At 38.7% G+C, this 27,828-nt stretch overlaps 3 protein-coding genes across 6 annotated transcripts; 1 reads left to right on the top strand and 2 right to left on the bottom strand.

Moving 5' to 3' along the window:
- Positions 1-511: 511 nt before the first annotated feature.
- Positions 512-9,160, bottom strand: treh (trehalase (brush-border membrane glycoprotein)). Its single transcript, XM_042414560.1, is given in 14 exon segments — positions 512-1,186; positions 1,582-1,635; positions 2,309-2,349; positions 2,352-2,390; positions 3,236-3,347; positions 4,023-4,240; positions 4,341-4,537; positions 5,181-5,234; positions 5,328-5,462; positions 5,705-5,821; positions 5,996-6,085; positions 6,244-6,358; positions 6,876-6,976; positions 9,141-9,160. Coding segments are annotated over 14 exon segments (1,431 nt in total). The 3' UTR covers positions 512-1,048.
- On the bottom strand, positions 7,839-21,830 carry ddx6 (DEAD (Asp-Glu-Ala-Asp) box helicase 6). 3 transcript variants are annotated; one of them, XM_042414660.1, is made up of 14 exons: positions 21,746-21,830; positions 19,936-20,547; positions 19,770-19,833; positions 18,769-18,873; positions 17,335-17,464; positions 16,110-16,256; positions 15,044-15,138; positions 14,816-14,938; positions 14,046-14,174; positions 13,757-13,873; positions 13,108-13,171; positions 12,255-12,356; positions 11,961-12,140; positions 7,839-11,088 (listed from the first exon to the last, which is right to left on the bottom strand). In XM_042414660.1, exons 2-13 carry the CDS (start codon positions 20,130-20,132, stop codon positions 11,965-11,967), a joined length of 1,449 nt encoding a protein of 482 aa, XP_042270594.1. In that variant the 5' UTR covers positions 20,133-20,547; positions 21,746-21,830; the 3' UTR covers positions 7,839-11,088; positions 11,961-11,964. The 3 variants fall into 3 exon arrangements, with proteins under 3 accessions (XP_042270594.1, XP_042270595.1, XP_042270593.1); XM_042414661.1 differs by lacking the exon at positions 21,746-21,830 and adding an exon at positions 21,458-21,614; XM_042414659.1 differs by lacking the exon at positions 21,746-21,830 and adding an exon at positions 21,291-21,438.
- Positions 21,831-23,646: 1,816 nt separating this feature from the next.
- Positions 23,647-27,148, top strand: LOC121898551 (C-X-C chemokine receptor type 5-like). 2 transcript variants are annotated; one of them, XM_042413725.1, is made up of 3 exons: positions 23,647-23,668; positions 24,961-25,095; positions 25,941-27,148. In XM_042413725.1, the coding sequence occupies exons 2-3, from the start codon at positions 25,066-25,068 to the stop codon at positions 26,985-26,987; spliced, it is 1,077 nt and encodes a 358-aa protein (XP_042269659.1). In that variant the 5' UTR covers positions 23,647-23,668; positions 24,961-25,065; the 3' UTR covers positions 26,988-27,148. The 2 variants fall into 2 exon arrangements, with proteins under 2 accessions (XP_042269659.1, XP_042269658.1); XM_042413724.1 differs by lacking the exon at positions 23,647-23,668 and having other exon boundaries at positions 24,811-25,095.
- The last annotated feature ends 680 nt before the right edge of the window (positions 27,149-27,828 follow it).

The raw sequence follows: 27,828 nt of genomic DNA on the forward strand, positions 1-27,828 counted from the left end.
AGGTACCTGCCATATCTCTCATTCTTAATCCTGATTAGGTATCTTCCAAAAATGAAAAGGAAAACCTCACTCTACCTCCCATCTAGCTATCAGATCAGCTTCATCTACATGCAATCAGGATTTGAAATAAGGATTACAGTAGTACCTACCTTTGTGAAATGTGTTTTCTGTTTTATTGTTGTGTTTTTGCCAACATATACATCTGCACTACAGTATGTATCTTTAGAAAGGAGCAAAGGTCATTTTAACATATGGTGTAATGTTGAATGTTGTCTAATGCCCACCTGGTAGAGGGATGCCTTGGAAAAACACTGTCAGCACAAAGTTTTCAGTCATAGACGTTCCATACCTCACCCTTGTCTATGACCGAAACACTGCATTTAATACACTGAGCACTGAGAGTATATTTCACATGTAATTAATGCAGTGTCATCTAAAATTCCTTGGCTAACTTAAAAATGAATAAAAGTGTCTCGAAGAGTCACTAATAAGAGAGTGCTACGTTTTTATTTATATCATTAATTAAATCACTTCACATTTTTATTTCTCACATGAACTATTTTAAACATAAACATGAGTTTAAATGCAAATGGAACACCTTACTTGGACTTAAGATACAGTACAGCAATAAACTTTATAATTAAATTAGGTGAATAACTGTTTGTAATGTCAGTTCAATATCTGGGACTACTTAATGTTGTAATCCAGGCAACAGCGAGCAGAAACAGCCTGCATTACTGGAGAGAGTCCAGAATTGCCTAAATGATCTGTATCTTCAGATATCGCCAGAGATAATTTACCTCTGAGGATAAATACTAAAATATTCATCAAAAGGGATTTTTGGTTCCTTCTGCAAATAAAAATAAAAAATCCTGATCATAGGAAGTGAGGAACAAATATCAGATCTTGTTAAAATATGTACAATTTAGTCTAATTTTTAATGTCAATTTGTGTAAGTCTGGAGTCTGCCAGTGGACACGATGTAAGTGTACTGAAACCTGGCAAAACAAAATCCAACCTCCAGTCAGCCTCGGTTGTCACCTCTGATTCATCGGAGCGTGAGAAGGACTGAGATGACCAGAGGCAGCAGGAGGCCAGAGGACACACGTCTGCATCCTGAGGTGAGAGTCGCCCCATACTGGTCCAAGAGCTGCAGGCCAACGCTGTCGGTCCAACCAAAACCCAGCTACAGTAAAGGACAAGATAATGGAGCGTAAGGGATGTTTTTGCTCAGTCTTATAACTGTATTTAGCACAGCAAAGCATAAAAATACAGTGATAAAATCCAATGATAAATACAACAAAAGGACTTATTTGTGCTGATGGGAATAATAAGAAAACCAAAGTGAAGAATCAAAATGAGAAACAGAACCCAACAAGGTAGGAAATTATACCAAAAGAAAGATCCAAAATGACAAAGAAGTGAGGAGGGGAGAGTGTAAATGTATATATGAGCGTGCAAATGTGTTGAATGTAAGAAGCAGGAGGTAGAAAGAACCGACAGTGCTTGGCATGAAATTAGAAAGACATGTGTGACTATAAACACATTAGTTTTCTACCATCAACACATGAAAGGAAATACCTGAACTTCATATTCCTCTCCACCACCAGGTTTGCCATCTCCATTCACGTCATACTGTCAAGAGGAAGAAATTATACATTCTGAGCCAGCTGTGTTATCACGGCGCAACACAAGCACCGAAAATACTGAAACCTTAAAGGACGGGCTCTCAATTTTTCCTGTCTGTTTTTAAACAGCTCTCAGGTGCCCATATGGACATTGAAAGAGGTTTTCCTTGATGTAATTATTCCCCATGTTCATACTGTTCATACATTGCTTCTGTGTTCCAATTTAAGTGATGCAAGATAAAAATCCACAGCCCTTCAGTTCTGTGTAGAAATGTATTCAAGTTTATCTGAGGCTAATATGAGGCTTCAGCCATCCAAATGAGTCAAAACAATTGGATATTTTCCAGAGCAGCTTTTTTAGTACAAATGTTTGTTACTATTATTAACTGCAGCTCAACAGGGAAACATAAAGAGGGAAATTTGTCCTAAAAATACTTAAAGTTGGAAGATATCCACCTGCTTTGACTAATTTGGGTGGATGAAGCCTTAGATAAACTTTTAAATGCATGTTTGCACAAAACAAGGACTGTGATTTTGTCTCCCATCACTTCACGCAGTATTAACAGTATGACCATGAAGAATAATTACAGCAAGCAAAAACATATGGGCTCATATGGGCACCTAAAAATTGTTTTAAGACAGACTCAAAAAACTGTGAACCCATCCTTTAAAAAACTTACCTTTTCAAACATGGCTTCATATTTCATGTACGCTAACCAAATGCTAGTTGTTTAGCTTCCTCTGAAGGCAATTTGGATAAACCTGAAAATACAAGATTTTAAAATAAACCCAAAATGTCTTTTCAAACACGAGGCTGCTCAAAGCTAAAGTACAGTCTGGAAATATTAGGTAAGTGACATGTTTGTCATTGTGTTGGCTCTGTACTCCAGCATATTGGATTTAAAGAACTGCCTTTCAGCCTTAATCATATTGGTGAACTCATGACCCTTTTTGGTGTGAGTGCAGGGAATACATGCTCCAGATTTAGGATAATGCAGCAGGACAAAACATACAGACTAGACGAGAGGACGAGAAGCAAAAACATCTTCAAGAATCTACAACAAGCTCTTGACTCAGTGTTTTTGGAGAACAAGTTTCTAGTCTAAATTTGTCAAATTTTCACAACTGGCCAAGTCAGTCATCTGACTTCAATCCAACTGATCAGCTGTTTCACTACTGAAAACCAGACTGAAGGCAAAAAAAGCCCCCGAAGATGAACACTGCCAAGGATTTGATGCCAAATATTAAAAACAGTTACTAATTTAAGTCTACCGTATGTTAATTTTTTAATTTATGTATGTTAACCTAACTGGGGGACTTTGCATAAAAAGGGCTACATTTCTTACACCGTTTATGTGATGTGGATGTAAATGCTCTGAAATTAAAGGTCAGGACTATAAGTTTATACTCACTGTGTCATCCCAAATCCTGGAATGCGGAGCCAGAACAACAAAAAGTGTAGTTTATCCAAATACTTTTGACTCTGATGTACATTTTAATAAACAATCACGTAAAGACATCATGGGCATCATGTTGAACAGCTGGTGAATTATCACTGTGGGTTTGAGGAGATTCTTGTAGTGGTGGACAAACTGATCTCAGCCTACCTTCAATGAGCATGTGCTGTAAAGGAGACCATGCATTAGGATAGTCCCACTACTGCCCAGACTCTCTCAGTGATGTTGAGACTCCACTGGGGAACTGAAGAGCACCACTTTACTGCAACCATACAAGCATGTAAGGGTTACTCCTCTGTAGTGTGTGTGTGCCATCTGCTGGAGCAAATGGGCACTTTTCATAAAGCATATGTGGCACCCTTGAGCAAAATATTTAAAGCCTTAACTGTTAGAGTGGAGCTGCAGTGGCCCATAGAAGAGGAGACTAGTCATACTGTGCAGGTGTGGATTTATGCATCTATATTGATAATTGTTTTAAAAAGGCTGAATGCTCAGTCACCTTTGCAGCATGTGCATAAATAGAGATTAAAGGGTTTTTTCATGCAAATGGCATAAATACATAGTTTCTCACTTAGCCCTAGAGATTTTTTTGGCTTTATTTGTCAATTTTTTTGAGATATCTATCTCTGTTGCCAATATTATGGAGTTGAAGGGCAACTGGTTATTTAACTCATTCTGATTTTTTTAATTCTAACTACTTTCCACTGAGGAAATAGTCCCCGTAAACATTGTTCACTGTGTATCCAGACTAGATAGAGCATTGTTTCTGAAAAGTCAAATTGCTCAAAAACCTCAGAGATCTCAGATCCTGCCCAAAAAAAAAAAAACTAATACAATATCTGCATGGCTACATGCCAGTAGAGGTAAGTGAGAGAATATGTACTGTATCTTAAGTAATTTGAATAAACTGACCATTTAAATAAATGTCCTCACCAACCTTCAGATACTGCAGCACCTTCTCTCTCATCTCAGGCCAAGAATAGCATTGTACCCAAACAGATGCCAGATTTGAGAGGTAAAACTCAGAGTGGTTGGAATGTGTCACCAGGTTGTAGTCAAACCAGACTCCCCGCTCAGCATCCCACAGCATTGACTTTATTGCTTCTAGTATGCAGGCTGCAGCCTGGTCATACAGTGCAGCTGAGTCACTATTACCTGTCAGAGGACAGCACATCACCATTATATAACACCAGGAGCTAAAATCAGTGTGCAGACCCGAGTTAGTTACAAGGTCAAATGCTGCTCATACGCTCACCCACTATCCTGTGAAATGAAGCAAGAGTCTTCTCACTGAGGCGCAGCAGGGCGTTGAGGTCAGTGGGCAGGATCTGAGTGGTGCGGGTCTCTCTGAGAGTGCTGTTATTGTGACCATCACTGTCTAAATACCAGCAGGATGAAAAATCTCAACCAGACTCTGCACCCGCCTTCAGATCAATCCACAGCTGCTCCTTAGCAAGAAAAAACATGAAATCACTAGTAGAGCCACAAGAAAACGGCATCTACAATTTGGTACTTACTCATGAATGTCTACTATCTTAACGTGACATGGAACAAATAAAAAAATTTTCTAAGTAATATGTTTGTTTGTAATTCTACAACATTTCTCAAAAGCCTTCGAGTAAAAAAAGAGATTAAGAGTATCTTCCAAGAAGGAGGAAATAACTCAATGACCTTGGATATTTACCGGAGAAAAAAAATCTTCAGAAATGAGAGCAAACACAGTTTAATAGCACTAAGAAAAAAAAATCAGCATTTTAGACAACAGGTTTATCCTTCAAATAGATTTCCCTAAAATGTGTAGACCAATTACTCAGCAGCAATGTGAAGAATGAATGTGTTTAACATTAAATATTCATTAGAACATGGTACTGAGGTATTTTCAGAGCAAATTTATTTTGCACAGATCCTTGAATCCGGGGAAATATATTCCATTTTTCTGCTGAGGAGCAATTACAAACTATAGCGCATTCATTCCGCACCCCAGAGTGTTATCCTTTGTTCATGGAATAAAATGACCATTGCAGAGTAATATTTCCGATGTTTGCTCGTAAAGGGGATTCATTCAGCCACCAAGTGTTTGAATGTTGATAAGTCATTACCATCCGCAATTCCTTCAGCCATTTCCAGATCATCTGTGTAGGATTCAGGTCTACAAAGAACAGAAGAAATACAGTAATTGGTCCACACCCTACGCATGTCTTTAAGTTGTTTTTACAATTCACAGAAATTTCTTTGTGCATACCCGGGCAAGCCGACCGGTACATGATATCGGTTGAGTACATGCTCTGCCCTGTTTACTTTCACTACCTTAGAACCAAAAATTGGTACTCGTGCTCCTGGTAAAGCTGCTCTAAACCAGTACATGTACACACAGCAGGGAGAAATGTTTTAATTCACAATACTTTTCACAGTCCTTGATATCATTACACACACAAGTTGAGGTGTCACAATCTAATTAAGCATGGCAGTGAAAACAAAACACTGGAGGCATAAAGAGACGTGAGGGCTGACATTTTGATGTTTTATATGCCTTTTTTTTTTTCTATCCTGAAAAAGACATGAGGCAGCTGAAGAATGATAATGTGTCTGGCAGGACATCAGCTCAGGCCTAAATATCACCCGAGGAACTCTTTATCCTTGGTTGCTTGATAGTAGCTCTCCACCATTAGAGTGAGGAATGGAGGCTGACTGTGCCCTTCGTAGTAAATCCGCCCACCATTTGGAACGAAGCCATATCTGTAGGAGAGTGATAGAAAAAATCTTTTATTCCACAAATCTTGAAATCCCCCAAGTGTACAGCTTGGGTTCCTAAATGACTTATTCAAAATGAGCCCGCTGAACTACCTGCAGCAAGCTGGACTTTTTTTTTTTTTTAGTGCTATGAAAGATGAAAGGTGCTTTAAAGCGTACCTGTTGAGGTAGAGGAAGTTTTGAATCATCCCATAGGCTGTGTCTGTCATCTCTGACAGCAGGAGCCCATTGATGACCCAGTAGGAGTCCCTGTTAGGCACAGAGCAGCTCATGTCAATGTCTGCAAATGGCAGAACTGAGATGGGCTCTCAGCAGAGACCCCTGTCTGGGTCTGGCTGTGATCTCTCCTGGTGAGACTCCACTCTAGCTCTCAGACAACTGAGAGACAGGTTTCATCATTCACTCACCAATAGTAGAATTCCCTGAAGCGCCCCCCTGGCACGATGACAGGATGTGGGGAGTGGAGCTCTGGGTGATCTTTAACACCAAGACGGATCTGGAGGAGAAAATCATTGTCAGTTTAAAATCTCTCAGTATGGGTGGGTGCTTGAAAACACTGCAACAGGATCCGGGTGCCAAAGAAATCTCAAGAATGTCATTGTCATCACCTTTCTGCCAAGACACTTCCACAGATTATGTATCTTTTCAGTCCAGTTACATAGTTCTTAGTCTACTACTTTTTTCCAGAAACTTTGGCCAGCATGTAAAAGTCAACTCATGTCAACAAAGCAGTTAAAAGACAGTATTATCTGAGTGTGAGCCCTCCAATAACTGGATCTCACTTGTCATTCCAGTCTTGTGGAGTCTATGAATCAAATTCTGTCCCTGCTTTTTTTTTTTTTTTTTTTTTAAAGTATGCACTGAGGAACTCTTGCAGTTTGGCAGGTGAGACAGTAATGTTTGGAGATTCATTTGAAAAGTTGTAGAAAGCAGACAAAACAACATCTGCAGGAAGGCACAGGGAAGCAACAGAAGCAGTCACATGGTGAAGCTCCTGGGGGGGGGGAGAAAAAATCACATTTTACAGGCTTTGACTTACCAGGAGCAGCCTTCAGCTTCATGTCAACAAAGTACTTGTCATCATCAAACAGTTAAGCTTTCTGTACCTGATGCAATATGGGTCCATTACAGTATACTTCACTGAAATCAGTTCAAAGAAATGTGAATTATTAAACAGACATGATAAAGGGGAAATGTGTATTAGTACAATACACACACATCCTATCACAGTCCTGCAGGTAAGCAATAAAACCCATATCAATATCACTAAAAATAAGCAAGGGCAAAGGTCTGCTGACAACTTAATGCTGAGGGAGTAAATACAACACAAATATGGAAAACTTCCAATTTGCTGGCTGCAATAGGTGGAGGATTCAACACTTTTTTTTTTTGAGCAGCAGCAGAACGCTGTTATCTCTGTTCTCTCAAACATTTTGCAGAATAAGAGCAACATCGCCGAAAGCTGCCAAGAAAATTCAATCTGTTTCCTGCCGTTGGAGTGTAATCTCTATTTCAGGAAGTTAAAAACACAGTATTTGGGGGAAAATCTATGAAAGGATTCCAACAACACAGCCAGAAAACTTAAGTCATAAAGAAAAGAAATAGGTATGCCAATATTTAGAATTACAATAGTTTAAAACTGAAAAGGTTAATTCTTGGTTAAGTTCCAAGTAAAACCTTTAGAGGTAAAGATATAGGATTGTCAAAGGTGCCTAAACACACACACACACACACATATATACGCTTTCAGTCATTAAACTTACTGTCACACAGTGGAAGAAAATCCACTAATGAACAAACTACCATCAAGTTGTACATTTTGAGCTGATAACTGCAGTGACACCAGCGTACGAGTGAGACTGTGGTGTGAGAACTGCCTGCTGGTCAGTTTATATTAAGACAGACTGAACTGAGCAGCGGTAACATACTGACACCTACAGTAGCTTTGCAGAGCTGTTCCAACAGGACTGTAGACAAAGGAAAATAAAAACACTTCACACAATAAATTTCAGTGAGCTTTATTTTCAACAAAACTTTCATATTATTCATGACATCCTTCAAACTTAATGCCACTGTAAAATGAGCTTCACTGAAAAATCTGCCAATTAAATAACGACCAAATTTCCATCAAATAAAAAAAAAAAAAAAGGAACTCAGGCTTCACTTAAATTTGGAGACTTTAAAATAAGATGTACTCCTCTTGAACATTTCATTGGAAAAAAAGAAAATCCAAATCTAAGGGCAACTTTTTCAAACCATTTATACCCATTTCCATTAACTTTGGATTTTGTAATCCTGTTTTTGTGATGCCCAAAGGCTCCTCCCCATGTTGTTTTACTGATGCACAAGTTTTGAGAGAATTCCCTGAAGGGCTCTTCTCACATCCTCCTCGACAGTAAGTGATGGGACAGGCCGAATTGTACACAAAAGCTGTGTTATCTTCAATGAGTAACAACTATCAAGAGATGATTAACATGTGCATCAGGGCAGCAAATGCACTAATTTAAACCCCCCCCTACAAATTTAAAAAAGACCTTAAAGAATGAGACAATTTAGTCATATAAACTATCCAATTAGTCGCCCAATCTGGGGCAAGATGCTCTTGTCTCAGACTTTAAGGTTCTCAAAATGACAGCCACTGGCAGTGAAACCGCATCCAATCAAAGGAAGCAACACACTAAATCTCGAAGGATCGTCGATTTTAGACTTGAAACATTTGCTCTGGCGATTACTGCCAGTGGGCTGACAAGAAACAGACCGCTGCCAAATATCTGTACGATTAGATCCCTGTTCAATCAGCTAATGTATCATTTAATTTGGATATTTTTTTAAACAAATACAACCCTCCCACCCTAAAAAAGCCAAAACAGCCAAATTTGATGTGAAAACGACTTGGGGGACGACAGAACTGATAGAACAGGGATCACAGTCCTAACCAATGAGAAAGTCGAGGGTGAATATGAACTAATCAACATTGTCACATGGTTATCTTTTAAAAAGAGCTCAAATTAAATGTGCAATAATACTTCTCATTGATTAGAACAGTCAAAAGAGCATCTCACCATAATTAAGGGAACCTCACTTGCAAAAAGGTTCTGGCTGAACAAACAAATGGTCAGAGAACCTTAATGCAAAATAAAGGTTGTAATCATGCTGCATAAAAAACTGCAACTGTAACCCAAACCCAAAATATCAAAGCAATTAAAGGGCAGAGAAATAAGCCAAACTCAGCAGTGTGAGGTGCCCAAGTTATTTTTTTTTAAACAAGCAGTCCATGTAATAGTAATTTTGTAATCCTTCACACCTGTTCCCCTTCCTTGCCATTTTTTTTTTAAATGTTTTACACCATCATGCACGTCTTCCCCATTTGGGCATCATGAGTGTACAAAAAGCAGTGCAGTCAGTGTTATTGCCTGAATCCATCTCTCTGTACTTTAAGTGCAGCCCAGCCTGCTCAAGTTGTTTTGAGTGCAGCATCTTTTCTTGGCTGGTCTCAGTAAAGCCAGCTAACTTGCAATGCACAGAGATTGAGTTCCTGCTACATTTTAGGTCAGATGGTTCATTTTTGATGCATTCGGCCAACATTCTTCAAAAGGGGAAAGAAAACCCACTGCTTCCTCCCAAACATTTGTGAAGTAATGAAACTGTGCTTAAAAAAAGCACATAAACGTAACAGCTAACACCTCCCCCAGAAAACAAATTCTCTGCCAATTCAGCTGCACTGCAGCAAGTAGTACTACTACATGATAGAATATAATTTTCTCTTCCAACAGAAACACTCTGACTGGAGATCTGAGAGTGTGTCTCAAGTGTCAGTTTCACAAGTTAAGGCTGGTGACAACAACAAAGAATTCATTACTAAAAATGCACAAGCTTAACAAAGCCATCTGTCTAGACTGAACACTTGTTAACACTGGTAGCAGGAGAATAAGGGCAACAATTTAAACAATCTCTGTTTAAGTGCAGCTTTGAAAAATTGCACTCGCCATCAAATTTGGAGGGGCTTAAACATTATCAGTGATGAACTTGGCCTCCAAAAAACATTTCATGCACAAGGTCATTGACTGTTTTAGGTTCTAATAAATTCTGCAATTTCTAAAATTATAAATAAATTCACAGGCCAATATTGCAGATCAAACAAACTGACAGTTAAGGAAACAGTCTCCAGTGCTAACAAGAGAGAAGGGGGGGAAAAAAGCTTTTTCTGTTTGTCAGCCAGCCTTATGAACTTGTTTAAAACAATCTTAAAATGAAGGTATATACACAAGGTGTACACTGCACCCTACACGTCGGCTGCACGTCTCGCAGAGTTAAGTATGGCCATCCATAGGAAGGTGAGAAACAGGACAAAAAAAGAAAAAAAAAAAAAAAAAAGAAAAGCATTCCCTCTAAACTCCACCAAAACAGGAATCCTCATGACTCAGGTTGTTGAGAGGCTGCAGAGTGCTTATTCATTTTTAGTGTTCTGATGCTGAAGACAGAGGAAAGGGTTTGGGTCTTTTAGAAGCACGAAGCTTCTTCACAAGCAACTGGACAGTCTGGCTGTCTCTTGGAAAAAATCCAGCATCTCTGTCCATGGAAAATCCAAGTTAGTCCTCACATATCAGCCAGACTCAAGTGCAGCTAAGCCAGCGAAAAGATAATTCAGACCAGCCTCCCTCCTGACCGCCGCCATTCTTTGCCAACGGATGACCCAACCAAAAACAGTTATGAATTCACCCATGTGGTCGGACATTAAATTAGCGGAACAAATTTTCCAATAGGTGAATATGAGTGTGTGGTATGAAGTGAGCAAGATGACAAATAATGAAGGGTTATTACTTTAGAACAAGTTGAACTGCTTGTTAAGGCACTTGATACAAATTGGTTAAAACTTCCAAAATAAAAAGGTGAAGAATGGAGGGTGTCATATAGGGGTCTGTTGGTGCTGGCTTTGTGTCATTGGTGGATATGAATAATCACAATGTGCATTGATATATTTTCGACTTGGTCCCATACTTTCCTCCGGGTGCTTATGTCTTCAGGGTGTGGTGGTGCAGCATAGAGCCCTATGAAAAGGCAAATGAGTTCTTCCAAAACGCATCCATCAAAATACACATTCCTTATGGTGGCATCCAAAAAAGGAAGACGGACAGAAACTGTACATTTAAAAAAAAAAAAAAAAAAAAAAAAAAAAAAAAAAAAAAGCAAAACTCCATGTCAGGGGGAGGGGGATGAAAAAAGGTACAAAGGGGAATGGAGGATGGACTGATCTGTAGAGGAGAGTGAGAAGAAGGTAGATCAGATTGTATTCAAGTAATTATGTCAGTCAAGTCTCTTTTACATTACTGTGGTTACAGATGTGACGGCCATATTAAGTGTTCCAAGATAACTATGCTTAATGCAATTTTCACTTATTACTGCATACTGGAATCATTCATAAGTCATGTGACCCCTTTGTAGATTATTTGTAGCCTATAATCAGTCTCATTAACAGTTCAATGTCATACATAACATTTTGCATTTGCAATGAGGTAACATTAATTATGACGAGGAGGGTTAAGACAGAAAGTACTGCTGAATCTAAACCCAAGGATGTAGTATGTTAGGCAAGATTCAAGTAAAAGGCATTTAAGATTTCACTTCTGGTTTTTCAACAGATAACCTTCTTAAATGAAAGACAGCCCTTCTGCAGCTGGTAGAAATTGGGTACCTAGCTCAAGGACACTTGAGGTCAGACACTTTGTTAAGAAGGAAGGGCTTGAACACAAACTTTCAAGTTGGCAAAAATGCAGCTTTGTCACAGAGCAACAACAACAACAACTGCATTTAAGGGGTTTTAAAGCAACTAGAGTTATTTCTAAATTTTTCTGCACCCTCATTTTTTACATCATTGCAGATTGCCTTTGTCATCTTTAGACTTTTCTCACTGTAATGACACTGATGATGGCTCAATTCCATTTAGTTGTGCCAGTAAACTATACCACAATACTCAATGGAGGGGCAATGGCACAGCTAAACATAATGCCTGCCTGAAAAGCAGATGAATCATCCTGGATTTATCCAGAAACAGCTGAATCATCCTGGATTTATCCAGAATCAGTAAGTACTTGTGTATATGGATTGTTAATGTCTGTGTACTCACTGGCTCATGGCTTGACTTCTTCGCCACTCTCACTGTGGTACTCTGCCACATATAGGCTCTTGTCAATGATGCCAGGGATGGGCTTGATCTCTGTTCCAAGCTGCTCCTCGATCCCTTTCAGGTTGAAGCGATCATCGTAAGTGATCAGGTTGATGGCGAGACCCAAGTGTCCAAAGCGACCTGGATATTAAGGAGGTGAAGATTTAAAATAGTTTTATCATTATGTGCTACCCAAAATAAACAAGATTAAAAGGTTGCAGGATCCCAAACAAACTTATTGATATGAGCTCTTACCAGATCTACCAATGCGATGAAGGTACGTCTCTCCCAGTTTAGGAAAGTCAAAATTGATCACAACATTCACAGCTTGAATGTCAATTCCCCTCGTGAAGAGGTCTAGAGGAAACAAAAGAAATAAAAACCTACGTCAACATGTCACATTTGGACCAACTGTTTGTCACGACCACAAAAAAGGTAGACACTCCTGTTGAGTGAGTCAACCTGAACCAGTAAGGCCCTAGGTATGCATTTGCGTGCATGAGTCATCACAATTACTCAAAGTTCGAGTCTCGCTTTCTTCATACTCTCTCAATCCTTCCATGGTAGCAAAATCTTATCATTTCCAAAACCAAGGCCAACTGTGCAATCTGAACTGAAGTGCTGTGCTCCCACAGGCAACATGAGCACACTGGGCTTTGATTAGTGCGCTCCAGCTGGCTAGCTAAAGCTTTGGTAGTTCAAAAAAATAAATAAAAAAAAAAAAAATCACTGACAACATGAGTGACTTAGGGCCGGGTTATGCTAGAAAAGAACTACTTCATACAGAGTGTTGTCCTATTACAACAGAAGACAAAAGTGCTTAAAGCTGTTCATGTTGGTTCTAGGGATGGCGAAATATCTCAACTACTGGATGGATCAGGCAGTGTTGACATTAGCGCAATTTAAAACTTAAAAAAAGTTTAAAATCTGAGTACTGTGCATCACCACCATCACAAACCACACCAAAAACTGGCACAAAGCAAGTCTCCTGGTGATCACATGTAGACAGCCTCACAGTACTGCCAGTTGCAACTAAATGGCTTTTAGATTTCATAATTCCACTCATAAAATAACGCAGGAGTCCTTGCACGCGGCTCTAACTACTTACCAGTGCAGACGAGATTCCGGCAGAGGCCGTTTCTGAAGTCGTGGAACACGCGGTTGCGATGCTCCTGAAAGCAGGAAAGAGAAAAGTGCTTTTAGACGCCAAATTCACTCATGTATAGACACCTACATCAAATTAAACACCAGAATACACAGAAAATCCTTCACAGCAGCATGTTATGTAAACTTTATGCTAAGTGGATTATGCAGAGTACATTTTAACCTTTCGGCTGTGAAAAAGCACCATGTAAGGAGTATCAAGCTTCATAATTACCGTCAGTAAAACATGACTATGAAGCACAAGCTAAGCTGCACAAGTAGGCTCTAGCGTGAATCTGTTTCATATATTCAAGGCAACAGTAGGTAACAAATAACATGGTATAGTCCAAAAGCTATTTGTAGATGTTGTCCAGTTACTTAAGTGTCAGGACTGTTTCTCATTGTACAAAATCACACTCCAAAAATAGGGCGATGGTGTGAATTGTTGCAGCACGGCAAGTAGAGTCACATGCACGTCTACATGATGCACCGCATTTATGCACCCTGAAAGTAATAGTAGCAGCTGTTGCATGCATGCATCCATCATAATCTGTGTTGTTTTTTGTTTTGTTTTGAAGCCGATAAGCATTTCTGAGGTAGTACTTTGAGCTGACCTGTCTCATCTTGGCATGAATGTAGAAACATGAATAACCAAGCTGGGAGATCTTCTTGGCAAGGAGCTCCACTCTCTGAGAGGAGTTGCAGAAGATTATAGACTGGTTGATCTGGAGCTGAAAGGAAAAAAAGAACACAAACAGCAATAAATAATAGTGAAATCAAAGTTCAAATGTGCCCTTTGAATTAAAAGCACACAAAGTTTTCCTTTTACAGTGCTGTTTTTATGACACAGCTAGAGTTAGTTAATTAGAAGAGGATCGTTAAACACAGAAAAGCAACACTTACCCTGGAGAACAAGGTGTTAAGGCAATGGACCTTTTGCCTTTCAGTTACATAAGCATAATACTGAGTCACACCCTTCAGTGTAAGCTCCTCCATTAGGTTGATCTCATAGGGCTTCTGCAAGTGCGAATTCTACAAAGTAGGTGAAGAGAAGAGTTGTTATTCAGGTTGTGCTGTATGTTGTGAAGGTAGATTTGTGGATCGGCGAAAAGGGAAATGACACATGTACTTAAAGGACAAGTTCACATCTTTTCCAAATCAGTCTTAAAAAAAAAAAAAAATTAGTCAGGCACCCATGTGTACATTAAAACCATTTCTGCTTGCCTGTAATCATTCCTCCTCTTCATACTGGCTTAAAAATGTTTTTACAAAAAAAAAAGTGCCCTTCCAATATAGAAGATGGAGGACAATATCCACAGTAATCATTCTGTGCAAAAATTCACTCCAAAGTTGCTCTGAAGTTAATGTTGCTTCATCAAGTCAAGTACACGTCTTCCAACACTGTCTTTTTAGTATGAAATTCCCTTCGTGTTACTATCCCTCCACCTCAGCTCAGCACGGAAAAAACTGTCCGTGGGAACACAGAGGGAATTCAGTACAAAGACCAACTTTGGAAGATACCTGCTTGATTTAACTCAGGCTTCTGAAGCCTTATATTCACTTCAGATTTACTTTGCGATGCATTTTTACACAGAACAAGGACAACTACGGATTTTGCTCCCCCCATCACTTGCATGGGACTGACGTCTTTAAAACAAATGAGAAAGATGTACCATAAACTTCTGCACGCTGAGAGGGAAGGTTGCAGAGTAAAGCAAAATCTGCCTCTGTTTGTGCAGGAAGCCCAGCATCTCCTCCATCATAACCACAAAGTCCTGAGACAGGAGTTTGTCAGCCTGTTGAGGACAAGGACATGAGGGAAGAAGGTACACAGAGTTGTCTCAAGCAGCTGCTTAAATGTTTAAGTCGAACATAGAAGTAAAATGAACAATTAAACTCACTTCATCCAGAACGATCATCTGCACTTGACTGACTTTGGCCACTCCTTTCTTGATAAGGTCTAAAATCCTCCCAGGAGTAGCAATTATCACATGTACTGCAAAAATAAATAAAATATAAGTCAAAAAATGAATATAAGGTACATTCAACTTGCACTACAAGATGGCCTATTGGCTGACGAATTAAAATGTATAGCCCTTTTGTTTCAGTGTAGTATAATGTCACTACCAAATGTGAGGTACAGTGAGCTGTATCCACTACTTTAGGGGAAATCTCCCAACATTTCACAGTGTCCACTCAGCCACAAAACATGTTTTGATTGGATGGCATATCGGAATGATCAACATCCATTTCCTGCCTATAATTCAGCTGTACAGCCCCCAGAGATATTAGAAAAACATCCGATTAGCTTACACCAACTAGTTATCAGGATACATTTCCTTATATTATTTCCTGATACTGAAGTAGAAAAATGGTAGTCAGTAATAATGGCCTCATTATGGCTTCATATAAAAAAAATGAAGAGATCAATCTTCAACATTTGTTTCATGATGTGGCCATTTAGTTATAAATGGATAGCTTCTTGGGAGATTCAGATTGCCAATATCCAACCAAAAAGGACAGAGCCCCTTCATTATGTGTGTAAAATACTGACAAGGTCAGACAGACTTTCTAGACTCCCGTCTCATTTAGTCATAAGAGATGACCATCCATCATCTGGGCCTCATAATATACTGTACTGTACGTATAACTTAGTCTCTTGTTCAGACCACAGTGCAACCCTCAGCGATTAAAATCACAAATGCCACTTTGAATTGTGGAGCCTTCATTTTACAGAGATCAGTGGGCATGCTTCTATGAAACATTTGCTTGCAGTGAAATGTTATGTAACACACAAGCCACCCAGACACATTACGACAGGATAGTTTAGAATGAGAGCTTCAGTACCAATAGTAATGATCTAGTCAATAAGTCACATAAGGTAAGCAAGAACTTTCACTTTTGTGAAAACAGGAAGAGTCATATGGGATGTCAACATAAAGGTCACTCAGGTAGACTAAAACTTACCTGTTTCATCGAGTCTCATGATGTCATCACGTAGGTTGGTTCCACCTGTGGTTGCCATCACCTTCACCCCACCCATGTGTTTGCTGACCTGGATACATATTTGGCTTACTTGCAGAGCCAGTTCTCTGGTGGGCACTATGACCACAGCTGAAAAAGAGAAACCATCTGTTTTAAAAACACATCTTGTGAAAAAGGAGTCACACATTTACATTGTGTACCCTGAGCCAGCTAACACTTCATCTGGACACATGATCAAGGCTTTTCCAAGCAAGCAGTCCCTGAGACTTTTCCCCATGTATCGCTCTATATGCAGAGGATGTAGTTAGGCCTTTTTACACTGATCAATAGAAAATTATCTTGAATATATATTTTAAAAAAAGAATACAAAATGGTGTGAATGATGGGCATATGTATTCAGTTACTTTATTTTGTTTCACATCCACCCACTTCACCTTTGGCAGTAATTACAGGCTGGTGGATAGGACTGTATTAGCACTGAACTTTTAGATGAAGTAATTTCATTTTTTTGTTCATCTTTGTTGTAAAGACAAATTACATCCTGTTATTTAATTGTGAAATATTAAAAGTTCAAATAAAAAAGGTGGTGAAAACATTTTATGGGCATTGTATAATAATTAAGGTTCTAAGTACAATGCAATTAATCACATAATTTCCCCTTTCTTCCAGTCCTTAGTTGTTCATTTTACTGATGTTCAATTTAAATACAATCACACAACTGCAACTGTTATATTTGTTACCAAGTAATCTGACAATTACTTTTCTTGACCTAACTGATCATCTGGTCTACGTTTTGCAAAACTGTAAAATATGTCCATAACAATGTCCCAGAATCCACAGTGATATTTTCAAATGTATTTTTGTCCGACCAACAGTCCAAACCCCAAAGATATTAAATTTACTAACCACAGAAGAATATGAAAACCAGCAGATATTTAGATGTGAGAGGCTGAGACCATATTAGTCATAATTTCTTAAAAAAACTATTGATTATCAAAATAGTTGATTAATTTGTCTTGATAAACTAGTCAAATAAAAAAAATTCAGCTCTACATAAAGATTCTATCACTATTTTTCCATTTCATGCCTTTTTCATCCCCATTCTGTCAATGAAATGATTGACTGGATCTTAAAGTAGGTGAGAGTCAAGAATCAACTTCCTGACATTGACTGTGAGCAGAACCTTGCAGAAAAGGAGTTTCCTCACCTTGTATGCAGTCCTTCTTCAGGTCAATGCGTTCAAGTAAGGGAATGAGGTAGGCTCCACTCTTCCCCGTGCCATTCTTGGCTCTGGCCAAGATATCCCTTCCCGACAGTGCAATGGGAATACTTTCCTCCTGCAAAAGAAGCAATAATAGCTGATTATTAATACTAAGTACTACTTTTTTATGGCTGGTTATGTCTGTCCTGATAAAACATTTACAACACTTAAATGATAGAGGTTTGCCCATTTACAACATCATGAAAAGTAAATAGATAAAAAAAAACAAAATATTGACCTTGAATGTTACAACTCATTTGCACACCAAGTAACTACTCATCACAGACAGGAAACAGGTGATGTGACCTGTATTCTCATCTATATTTATCTCATATATATTTTGTAGGCCTACATACTAAACATTCATTTCTTTCTTTCCTCAATACAGCCTCCCATGATAATTCTTCATGTCTCTGCACCTGCAGAGCAGCCGCCCCCTGACATAACAGTCTAAATGAGTTGTGTTTTTTGTGGGTTTTTTTACCTGCAAGACTCGCATTTTAATTCTGTTGTTCATCACTTGTGATGTGAAAACATCACGTTTCCACAGACTCACAGAAAGAAAAAGTGTGCATCCTTAGTATTAGTGGTTATAAAATCCAAGCACAGCACAGAGCATCTTTCCTGCCGCCTGCTGACAGCGCTGTCAGCCCAGGTTTACAGCCTGTAATGCTGTCACCCTGTGTTACTGTTTATAATGACGTGGTTTGAAAAATAGGCAGCGATTTAACTGACAAAATGTGACTCGACTCGGGTTTATCGACTGATGCATCGGCTCAGTGACTTTCAGGGGACAGCCCCCCGGCAACGCTGTGCAATACAATATTCAAGTCATTGTTTTTCCACTAGTTGTTAAGTTTCACCAAAAAATAAATTTGAATTTTTTGCAATGCTTCCACTTAGATAGTCAAACAATGACACTTCTGTGACAGATTGGCATTTAAAGGGTTTAACTTCAAGTGTAAAGGCTCACTTTCTTATTTGCTGCATCACATGAGTTTGACTGCTGCCCAAATCCAAATCTAAGCCAGACCCATTTCTAATCCTAGATGCCACACTAACCAGATTTTAAACAAATTCCCAATGTTAGAATTACCGTGGAACCAGACACTGGAGCTACAATTCTATCACAAGAAACCCTTCACAAAATATTTCAGTAACACAGTACTGTCATTTAATGAGAGCTAATCCTACAGTCAACAACATGTAGACTAACAATTATATCAACTGCTTACATTATTAATACTAAATCATGTGATTTTAATTAAGTAAACGTATCAAGGAACATTTTGTTAACATGTCAAAGGCAAGGTTAAACACAAAGACAATGTATTTCTGGGGAGTAAGAAGGTATAAAATCTGAGTTGTATCTGGACGTACCTGGATTGGAGATGGTTTTTCCCAGCCCATCTCGAAGATTCCCATGAGCAGCTCTCTCTTTAGGCAATAATCTTCAAACTCATTGCCTTTAGTTGCAGTCACATCCTGTAATTGTCATAAAATAATTAGCATTTGGTTGCTAATATCTACCTGGCTCATGGTCTTGTGAACTTGTGAATTATTTCCCATTGACAATAAAAGGGGAGAACGTTATTACTAAGAAAACCGAAGGCCAAAGTGTCAATTTCAGAGACTTCCAATGAAAATAAATGCTTTTCTTCAAACTAATCGATTAGCAGCTCTGTGCCATCAGCTACACAAAAGGTAAAGACCTTAGAAAACTTGTTTTGTAAACTAAAATTTGTAAATGGCTCAGTTGTGCAGCAAGTATCTCTTAGAACTTGCGTAGAAAGAAAAAAAGTTAAGGTCGGACCACTGCAACCACTTAAAAAGGTAATTATTAGCATGACTGAGTACAACAGTGATACTGTTGTGACTGTGGTGCAAGTATATGCTTTATAAGGACCACATTCTATTGAATAATAGCCAATACATGGTTACCACTTAATAGTGAATGCATGTATATTGTGAGGCATTCTTTTCTGAATGAAAAAACAAAAACAAATTAAAAGGCAAATGTTTAAATTCAGCTGGTAATAATAAGTACAATAAGTCTTCATAAAAATGGCTATGCTTAACAGAATTTACTAGAATGGCTGGAAGCCTTTATAGTGTTCATTGGGGCTACACTGGCTTCACATTGTGAGATTAGACTAAAGACTAAGACAACATCAAGTTTTAATGTGCTTGAAGGACAGTGACATATTTAGCAAGAAGCCCATCAACAGCACCAGTTAAAAACTGTACCTGGAAGTCCAAGACACCCAAAAACTACTTCAATTTTACAAATTAACTGACTAAAATTGATATTTGTCAAATAATTCCCACTTCTCAATTCAATTATTTTCTGCTTAATAAAAGGGGAACTATCTTGTACCAACCGAAGTTTTCATCCTCATGTCTTTTGGGGGCAATTTCAAATTTTTCTTCCAGTCATCTCCGGGTCTGTAAAAGTAAAGTTCTTGTAAGCAATAAGCATGCCAAAGAACCAACAGTAATAACTGTGTTGTCAAGCAGAGATTCTTTGGTTTCTGTCAAATAACTTACTTGATGACCGCATTAGTTGTGGGGGCAGGCTGGGAATTACCATTGTTGATTGTGCCTTTCATCTGGTTTAGTTGCTGTTGTTGAGGGCCTCCTCCACCTCCACCAGGTGCTCCAGCTGGCTTCACTGAGCCTCTGAGCTGCCCATTCTGGTTGGACAAGCCCAAAATCATTGGGTTCTCTGTCCTGACGGTGCTCATGTTTACTTAGCTTAATTCTTCTGTTCAAACAATGGACCTCAAACAGTGTCTAGATGAAGTGAATCCTCTCAGCTGGGACCACTCAAAACTTAAGATTGTCCTTCCTTCTTGAGACTTCAATAATTATCTAAATATAAATTCAGTTCAAATCTTTGTCTCAGCAGGTACCTCAACAATATTATTTCTGGGACATCAAGTGACAAGAAACAAACTGCTCTTTTCAAACCTTAGAAGATTTCTAAGCATGTATTTCTTGAGCAAATTAGGGCTTAGCATAGATGTAATCTGCCAGTGTTATCTGGAAAACCATACTCCAGGAGGGCTTTGCTAGCATTCAAGTATTGGCCGACTATTCAGCTTGCCATCTTGTTTAGCTTGACTGAGCCGCTGCGTCCTTTCTCAGATTTATACAACCCTGAAACACAGGAAACAAAACGTTAGAAACCCTATACCCGTCGAAGAAATAACATAACTGTTTGACGCTGTGTGACGTACTATAATATGTTGTATTTGGAGGGTGAAGTGCTTTAACGCTAACATGAAAGTGCGCTGATTAGCTGCTGTAACAGTAGCCGGCTGTCCTAACGTTAGCCGACACATAGGAGGCTGTTGACGTTATTTAGTTCAAGCTAACACTTGCTAACAATGTAAAGCCAGCGTCGATATTAACAAAGTCAAGCACATCAGTGCTGTACAGTTACCTCAGACTGAAACTATGCTGTCTGATGAATTAAGTTACCCGAATACTGGACTTACCAGGAACATTTTCTGTCTGTTTGATCCAACTAACTAGAAGCTAAGCTACCCTTCTGCTAGTGACCGACATCTGGTTGGCTTGTTAGCACAATGTTGTACTCTTTTAGTCATCGACGTTACGAAACCGAATTCAGAGATGTTTATTTCACTCGGTGTGTGATAACGTGTGTGCAAATAATACTTGACACTGTCCAAATGTTATCTTACTAACAAAGCTAAACTAGTTATCTAGCCGAGCCGAGAGTGCCGTGCTAGGGTTGCTAACGTTAGCTGGCTAACATACACAAGCTAACGGTGGCGAACTGACAGTTACAGATAATAATGAGAGCCACCGCGAAATAATTGAATATCTGGTGAAGAACTGTCCACACATAGTCATAGTGTATAGGCACAGCCATTTACCTTGGACAAGTTAAAGAACCGGTTCCCTCTGCGGTGTTTGCTAGGTGTATCAATTTTTAGCTGACTACGAAAGAGTCTTCTCAACCGTTCAAAATGGCTTCCACTCGTATTTGAGCCCGCCCCCGTCAAACGAATCAGCTGCTTTTTATCTCAAATCAGGGATTTACCTTCACGGTGTCCTGTCAAAACAATCCTGTCATACTATCTGAAATTACTAAATCCACTGCACCAATTGTTCTCGAGTTTGGCAGTGTGTACAATCGGCATTTAAAAAATCAAATTTAATCAATAGGAGATGAGGAAGTAACGGCTGAAAAACGGTGGGTGGGGTGAATGATCTGATGAGAGGTTGGTTGTAGTTTATCCCAAATTTGAAGGATTTTTTTTTCATCTGTTCCACAAAACTAAGGTATAAAATGTTAGAAAGATATCTGGTATTGCCCATTTATACTCACCGTAAAAGTTAAAGGCACAGTCCACTCAAAAATGTCTTTTGCTTCTTGTTCCTACAGTTGGATGTTTGAGCTTCACTGAGCAGAATGATGTATGTGCATAGTTTCACACTTGAAGGCTTCTTTTTTATATTCATCTGCTGAGAGTGGAAAGTTTTTCTGTGCTCATTGAAAATTCAGTTTTAAAGGGCAGGTCTACGAGCAGGATTTGTGACATCATAAATAGTTTGGGAGCCAATCCTGGTCCAAAATTAAACTCAGAAAAGTGTGATGTGGAGACTTGAAGCCTCCAGTGCACAAACATTGAGAATGGACTTTACAGTTCTTTTGTCCAGCGATGAGTTGAGATTAAATATATTTGCATATTCATAGATTCTGGAAATTTCAATGAGGGAAAAGAAGTAATTTAAAGGATTTTAACAAGATAACTTACCCTTTTTGTGGGGGAAAAACATATCAGACCCACATTATTATTATTATTATTATTCAAAGTAGAGTATTTAATATACATCTTAAGACATGTCTGGAGATGATCTTTAAGTTTCAGTTAATCACCTAGGCAATTAATTGAACTGCTCTGATATACAGATGCAGACAAATCTAGTCTCCAGGACTGTTTCCAGCCAAGAAAGGTCAAAATCTCCCTCAACTCTCAGAAAAATTAGACATTTGTGATACGCACACTATAATTAGAACTGGAATAATTTGTGCATGTTCATTTGGTGTTTGAATAAATTCTGTCAGTTCTGGTAGGCTGTAACTTTTTTCCATTGTTATGTGTGGTGTCATTAGCATAAAAAATGAGGTTTGGGGAAATGTAGGCCTAGTTCTGTTAAACCCATCCACATCAGCGTGACTGATCTTTTCCGCTGTAACTGTACTGGAGATTGAGTAACTGCAAAAACCTGCTCTAACCTCTCAAACCTGCGCCCTGACTTATTGACATCACATATGCTGTTCGCCTTATTGTTCCTAGGACGGTGAAGTCATGACCCGCCCTACTCTGCCTCTGATTGGCTAGTACTCATTGCCTTCGTTGGTTGGGTTGGTTAGGGTTAGAGTAAGAATATCGCGGCTAGCCAATCAGAAGCAAAGTAGGGCGGGTCATGACTTCGCCATCCTAGGAAAACAAATCTCACATACCGTAACATATGTCAACGTGGTTTCCATGGGTTTCCCCGGCAACCGACGTAAACAACCGCTCTACACCCGCATTAACTACCAACTACATCTGGCCGGAGAATTCACCTACCAAATACAGGCTGACATATTTATGCTGTTTTAGAATTACGGTGCACCACCACGCTTCATAATGTCAGCTGACCTCTGTTTGACATTGCAAATAAACGATATCTGAGAATTATCAACCTCTCATCAGATAATCAGAGTCTCTAACAGCGCGTCAATCCCCCACGTACTCGTTTTCAGCGATACTTCCTCATCTCCTTTTGTTTAAAATTTGATTTTAAATGCTATTCCTCACATCACAGAAAATATGACAAACTCTTTTGAAAGGGCTGCAACGTTAGCGGAAGCACCCCCATATGGGAAGGGACCAAACCTAGTCAACTTTATATTTTGTGTTCCTCACTTTTATTGTCGTTCCTCCGTAAATTTAGCTCAGATACACGAAAAAAAAAAAAAAAAAAAAAATAATAATAATAATAATAATAATAATAATAAGGTTATATTTTGGTTTTGTAACCGGAAAATGAGATATTTTAGTCGGTTTCAGGAAAAACAAATCTCTCCTGCTGTCATCCCGGTGCGGAAATGAAACGGTTTGAATGCAATAGGTGATAGACTGGCTGGAAATAGAGAAGCTGATATTTGAGGGATTTGTTGTTTTCAAATATGTCATAAAAGCTATTTTTTGCATGTCGATTGTGAAGGACCGTGGTGTACTCTAACAAAGTGGCATGGCAGGTTTGTTATTGGTCAGATGAAAACTAAAACCAGGGTGTGTCATTTACTACACGTATGCCTCTTTGCATCTTGTTTGAACTTTTTTTAACCACAGAACTATTGCTGAGAATAATGAGAGCAATGGGGTTAAAGGACAGGTTCACAATTTTTCAAGTCTGTCCTAAAACAACATTCAGGAACCCAAATGAAAACTGACACTTGTTTTTCTCATCATATCTCATGTTCATACTGGCCATTAAGAGATTCCTTCATAATGCACTTTCAATGTAGGTGACAACGTTCACGGCCCTCCCTCTGTGCAAAAATGTATTTAAAATTTTTTTCTGAAGCTAATATGAAGCTTCAACTGTCCAAATTAGTCAAATCAAGTCAATATGTCTTTTTAGTGCCATAGTCCCTCTTTTTGTTACGTTCCTTCCACTCAAGCTGAACAGGAAAACTGTCCATGTATACACAAGGAGGGAAATTTTTACAACCGTGAATTCAATTACAAATTTTGAAGACTGTTTTTGTGGAAGATATCCACTTAATTTGACTAACACAGACATCTGAAGCCTCATATAAGCCTCAGATAAACTTTTAAATACATTTTTGCTCAAAATGAGGACCATAGATTTTGTCCCCCATCACTTACACCATAAGCACATTTGGAGGTGATCTTCTAATGGTCAGTATGAACAGCATGAATGATTACAGCAAGCAAGATCTGTTTTAATCTTCATACAGACACCTGACTGTTGTTGTAAGACAGAATTGAAAAACTGCGAACCTATCCTTTAGGGGTTTGCCCAAGGGCACCTCAGAGGCTTCCCAATCTGAATTCATACAGCAACCAAATTGGCGATTTTCGTGTAACAAGCCCACTTCTGCAACCACTGCTGCCCAACTATTTCCATGATACTTCAGTTAAATTATTAATAAACTCAGGCTGACTTATACCTCCGTGATGTATGTGATGAATGTTGCAATAAAAAACACGGAACTGATGCCAGTCACAAAACTGGACTATGTTGTATGATCTCACACCAACACATTCTTATTAGGAAAGCTGGATGTTGTAATCAGATTAATCAGAAGATGTGTGAGAGTGTTTGGCTGTTACCAAGAATACTCCAAATACATCACCAAATAAATCTGACTGACTATAACTGTCACTTGCTTGCCATTAGACAGAATATATTGCAGGGTGCAGTTACTTGTACTTGATTCAGTGCCCTTGCATACTTACTTTATAAAGCCTGGTATGTAGCTTTCAACTGTTTTGACTTGGTTCAAATGCACCCCCAACAAAGAAATCAACTATGCGGATATTCAAGAACCAGTACAAACAGGAAGTACAAGCACATTTCACTACGGCAGAGTGAGCTATACATTCAAGTGACCAAGAATCAACCATAATGGCTGGAACATACTACTTTGATTTTGAGGTAAGTTGTTATGAGAAATTGTTGAAGTGAATGGTAAATTGCTCTAATAACTCATGTTTCTGACAGGGTTGGTTGTTTTTTTATTACTGACATATCTGCAATTTTTTCTAATTCCAAATCACAATCATTCAAGACAACAACAGGTTGAACTGAGACAGTTCATTTACCTATTAGAACAGCATTTCCCCATTTTAAAAGGCAAGAAAACAATTATATGAGAAAAACACCATGAATTGATGTGATAATAGTGAAAATATTTACCCTTCTGTCTTAAATCATGCCAATATTTTTAGAAGCTATTTAAAGACACTAGTGTAACATTAGCACATTCTACATACATAGGTTTAAAATTATAGATATCATTTTATAATATAGAGTTTTACCCTAATTATTGTAATATCAATACATATATCAATACACACAAATCAATATCAATACAACATTTTTATTGATTTTCTGGCTCATTAACTTAACCTCATTATTAGAGAATACCAGCCTTCATTTAAAGTGACAATTCAGGTTTCAATACCTGTGTTTTTTCTACCACACACACTGTTGACGTGTTAGAATCTACACTAGCACTGTTTGGTTGCCAGTTAGGTAAAAAAAAAAAAAATACAAACAAACAAAAGAAACATTGATATTGATTAATTAGTATGCAGCCAAAGTAGGATGTTAGTTACTGTGAAAGGGAAGTGAAAAAAAAAAAAAGGTCGATTCAGCGTTTCCTAAGAACTGAGCTGAGCTAGTGGGAACTGAGAGACAAATCAGTGTTATGTGATGATTGTTGATGGATTAATAAAACCTTAATTAAAAGTAATATTTTCCCTCTTTATATTTTAAAGGTGACAGACCTTGGAGAACTTGAGAATTATACATACCTGACTGAAGAGATATTCCTCTGCGATGATGACCTGGGCCTGGAGACCATGTATGCTGTGCTCTACGGTTTAATATTTCTGCTGGGCATGGCAGGGAACGGCCTGATGATAACAGTGCTGCTGAGACACTGGCGCCTTCTACGCATCACTGAGATCTACCTGCTGCACCTGGCCCTGGCTGACCTGATGCTTCTTTGTACGTTTCCTTTTGAAATGGTTAAGTTTGCTAATGGATGGCTGTTTGGGGAGTTTCTCTGCAAGCTGATGGGCCTGGTGAAGAAGCTCAACTTCCTCTTTGGGAGTTTCCTTCTAGCTTGCATTGGGTTTGATCGGTATTTGGCTATTGTTCATGCTATTCCTAGTCTGCAAAGTCGACATCCAAGAACAGTGCACCAAACATGCATTTCACTGTGGCTGGTCTGTTTGGGTTTGTCAATACCTGATGTTGTGTTTCTTGCTGTGACAGAGGAATACACAGAGACAGAAAAGTTGTCCTGTGACTATTCTCAGTACGGTATCCATGGAAGCAACTGGGTTTTGACCAATAGCATCTTAAATCATGTTTGCTTTTTCCTACCTTTGAGTGTCATGAGCTACTGCTACACAGCAATAGTAGTTACTTTGCACAAAAATCAGAAAAGCAAAGCGACGCGAGGTGCCATTCGACTAGCTTTACTTATCACTCTCATCTTTTGTTTCTGTTTGCTTCCATATAACATCACCTTACTGATAGGGACAATGGTAGATTTCCAGATCATCACACATGAAAACTGTAAGTCTCGTAACTTACTGAACACAGCTCTTGAGGTGACACGCAGCCTGGGTTTCTCACACTGTTGTCTGAATCCTTTCTTGTACGCCTTTGTTGGGGTGCGGTTTCGCAATGAGTTAATAGAGTTGCTTTGCCAGTTGGGCTGCCGTCGTGTTTGTCTGCCTTTCATAAAAGCTTGGGGTCACAGTCGACCATCGGTTTCTGATGGAGCGACCACCACCAGCACCATCTTGATCTAATACACTCTTATACATTATCAGCTGTAACTAAAATGCTTCTGTTCTGTTGTTTTCTACAGTATTTCACTTGTAATGATGGAGAGTGTTTCAATTTTATCAGATACTCTGACAATATAGTACCCATTGTTGTTTTGATTGCATTTAAAAGATGATTTATTTACCCAGTCAAAAAAAAAATGTTGTTGGACAAAATCTGTTTTTGCTTGTATTTTAGCTACTGCTCTGTTAATAAAGATGTTTTACATCAATTGTGTCCCCTTGTCAATGTTGTCAAACAACAACACAATTAACAAACTAAAACCACCTTTAGACATCAGTATTATTCTATTTGTAGACTTCTATTAAAACACTGTTATACAGAACAACTGCAAACAATCACAAATGGCTTCTTATATACAGCAAGTATATGGCCCTGTTTACACCTGGTATTAACATGCGTCTCGGGTGATCAGAAGTGGACGGCTCTAAATACAGGTGTAAATGCACCCAAGACGCATTGAGGACGCATTGAGATCCGATCAGACCACGCAATGCGCCCTGGACCACATTGAAGAACCGCCTACTCAACTGACGTCCTCTATTTTCTGGAAGACTAGGCACAGGACCCTCCGTCCAAAGCTGTTCAACTTATTAAAAACCCAATCAATCTCCCGTTTTTTCCTGTTTTTCTCGTTCCCCTAACCGGTTTTCCTCTTCAAATCAACGATTAAAATAAAAATTAATTTTTCGCTTGTCTGTCTAAAAAAATATTTCAGAAGCTAAACGTTGCTGGATAGTTTCCTCTGTCCTGTCAAGTTGATAACTACGGTTATTAGTTTTGCTGCGCTGCTCGACATAATGA

The sequence above is a fragment of the Thunnus maccoyii genome, chromosome 6 (genome assembly GCF_910596095.1).
Source record: "Thunnus maccoyii chromosome 6, fThuMac1.1, whole genome shotgun sequence".
In the NCBI taxonomy this organism is placed as follows: domain Eukaryota; kingdom Metazoa; phylum Chordata; class Actinopteri; order Scombriformes; family Scombridae; genus Thunnus; species Thunnus maccoyii.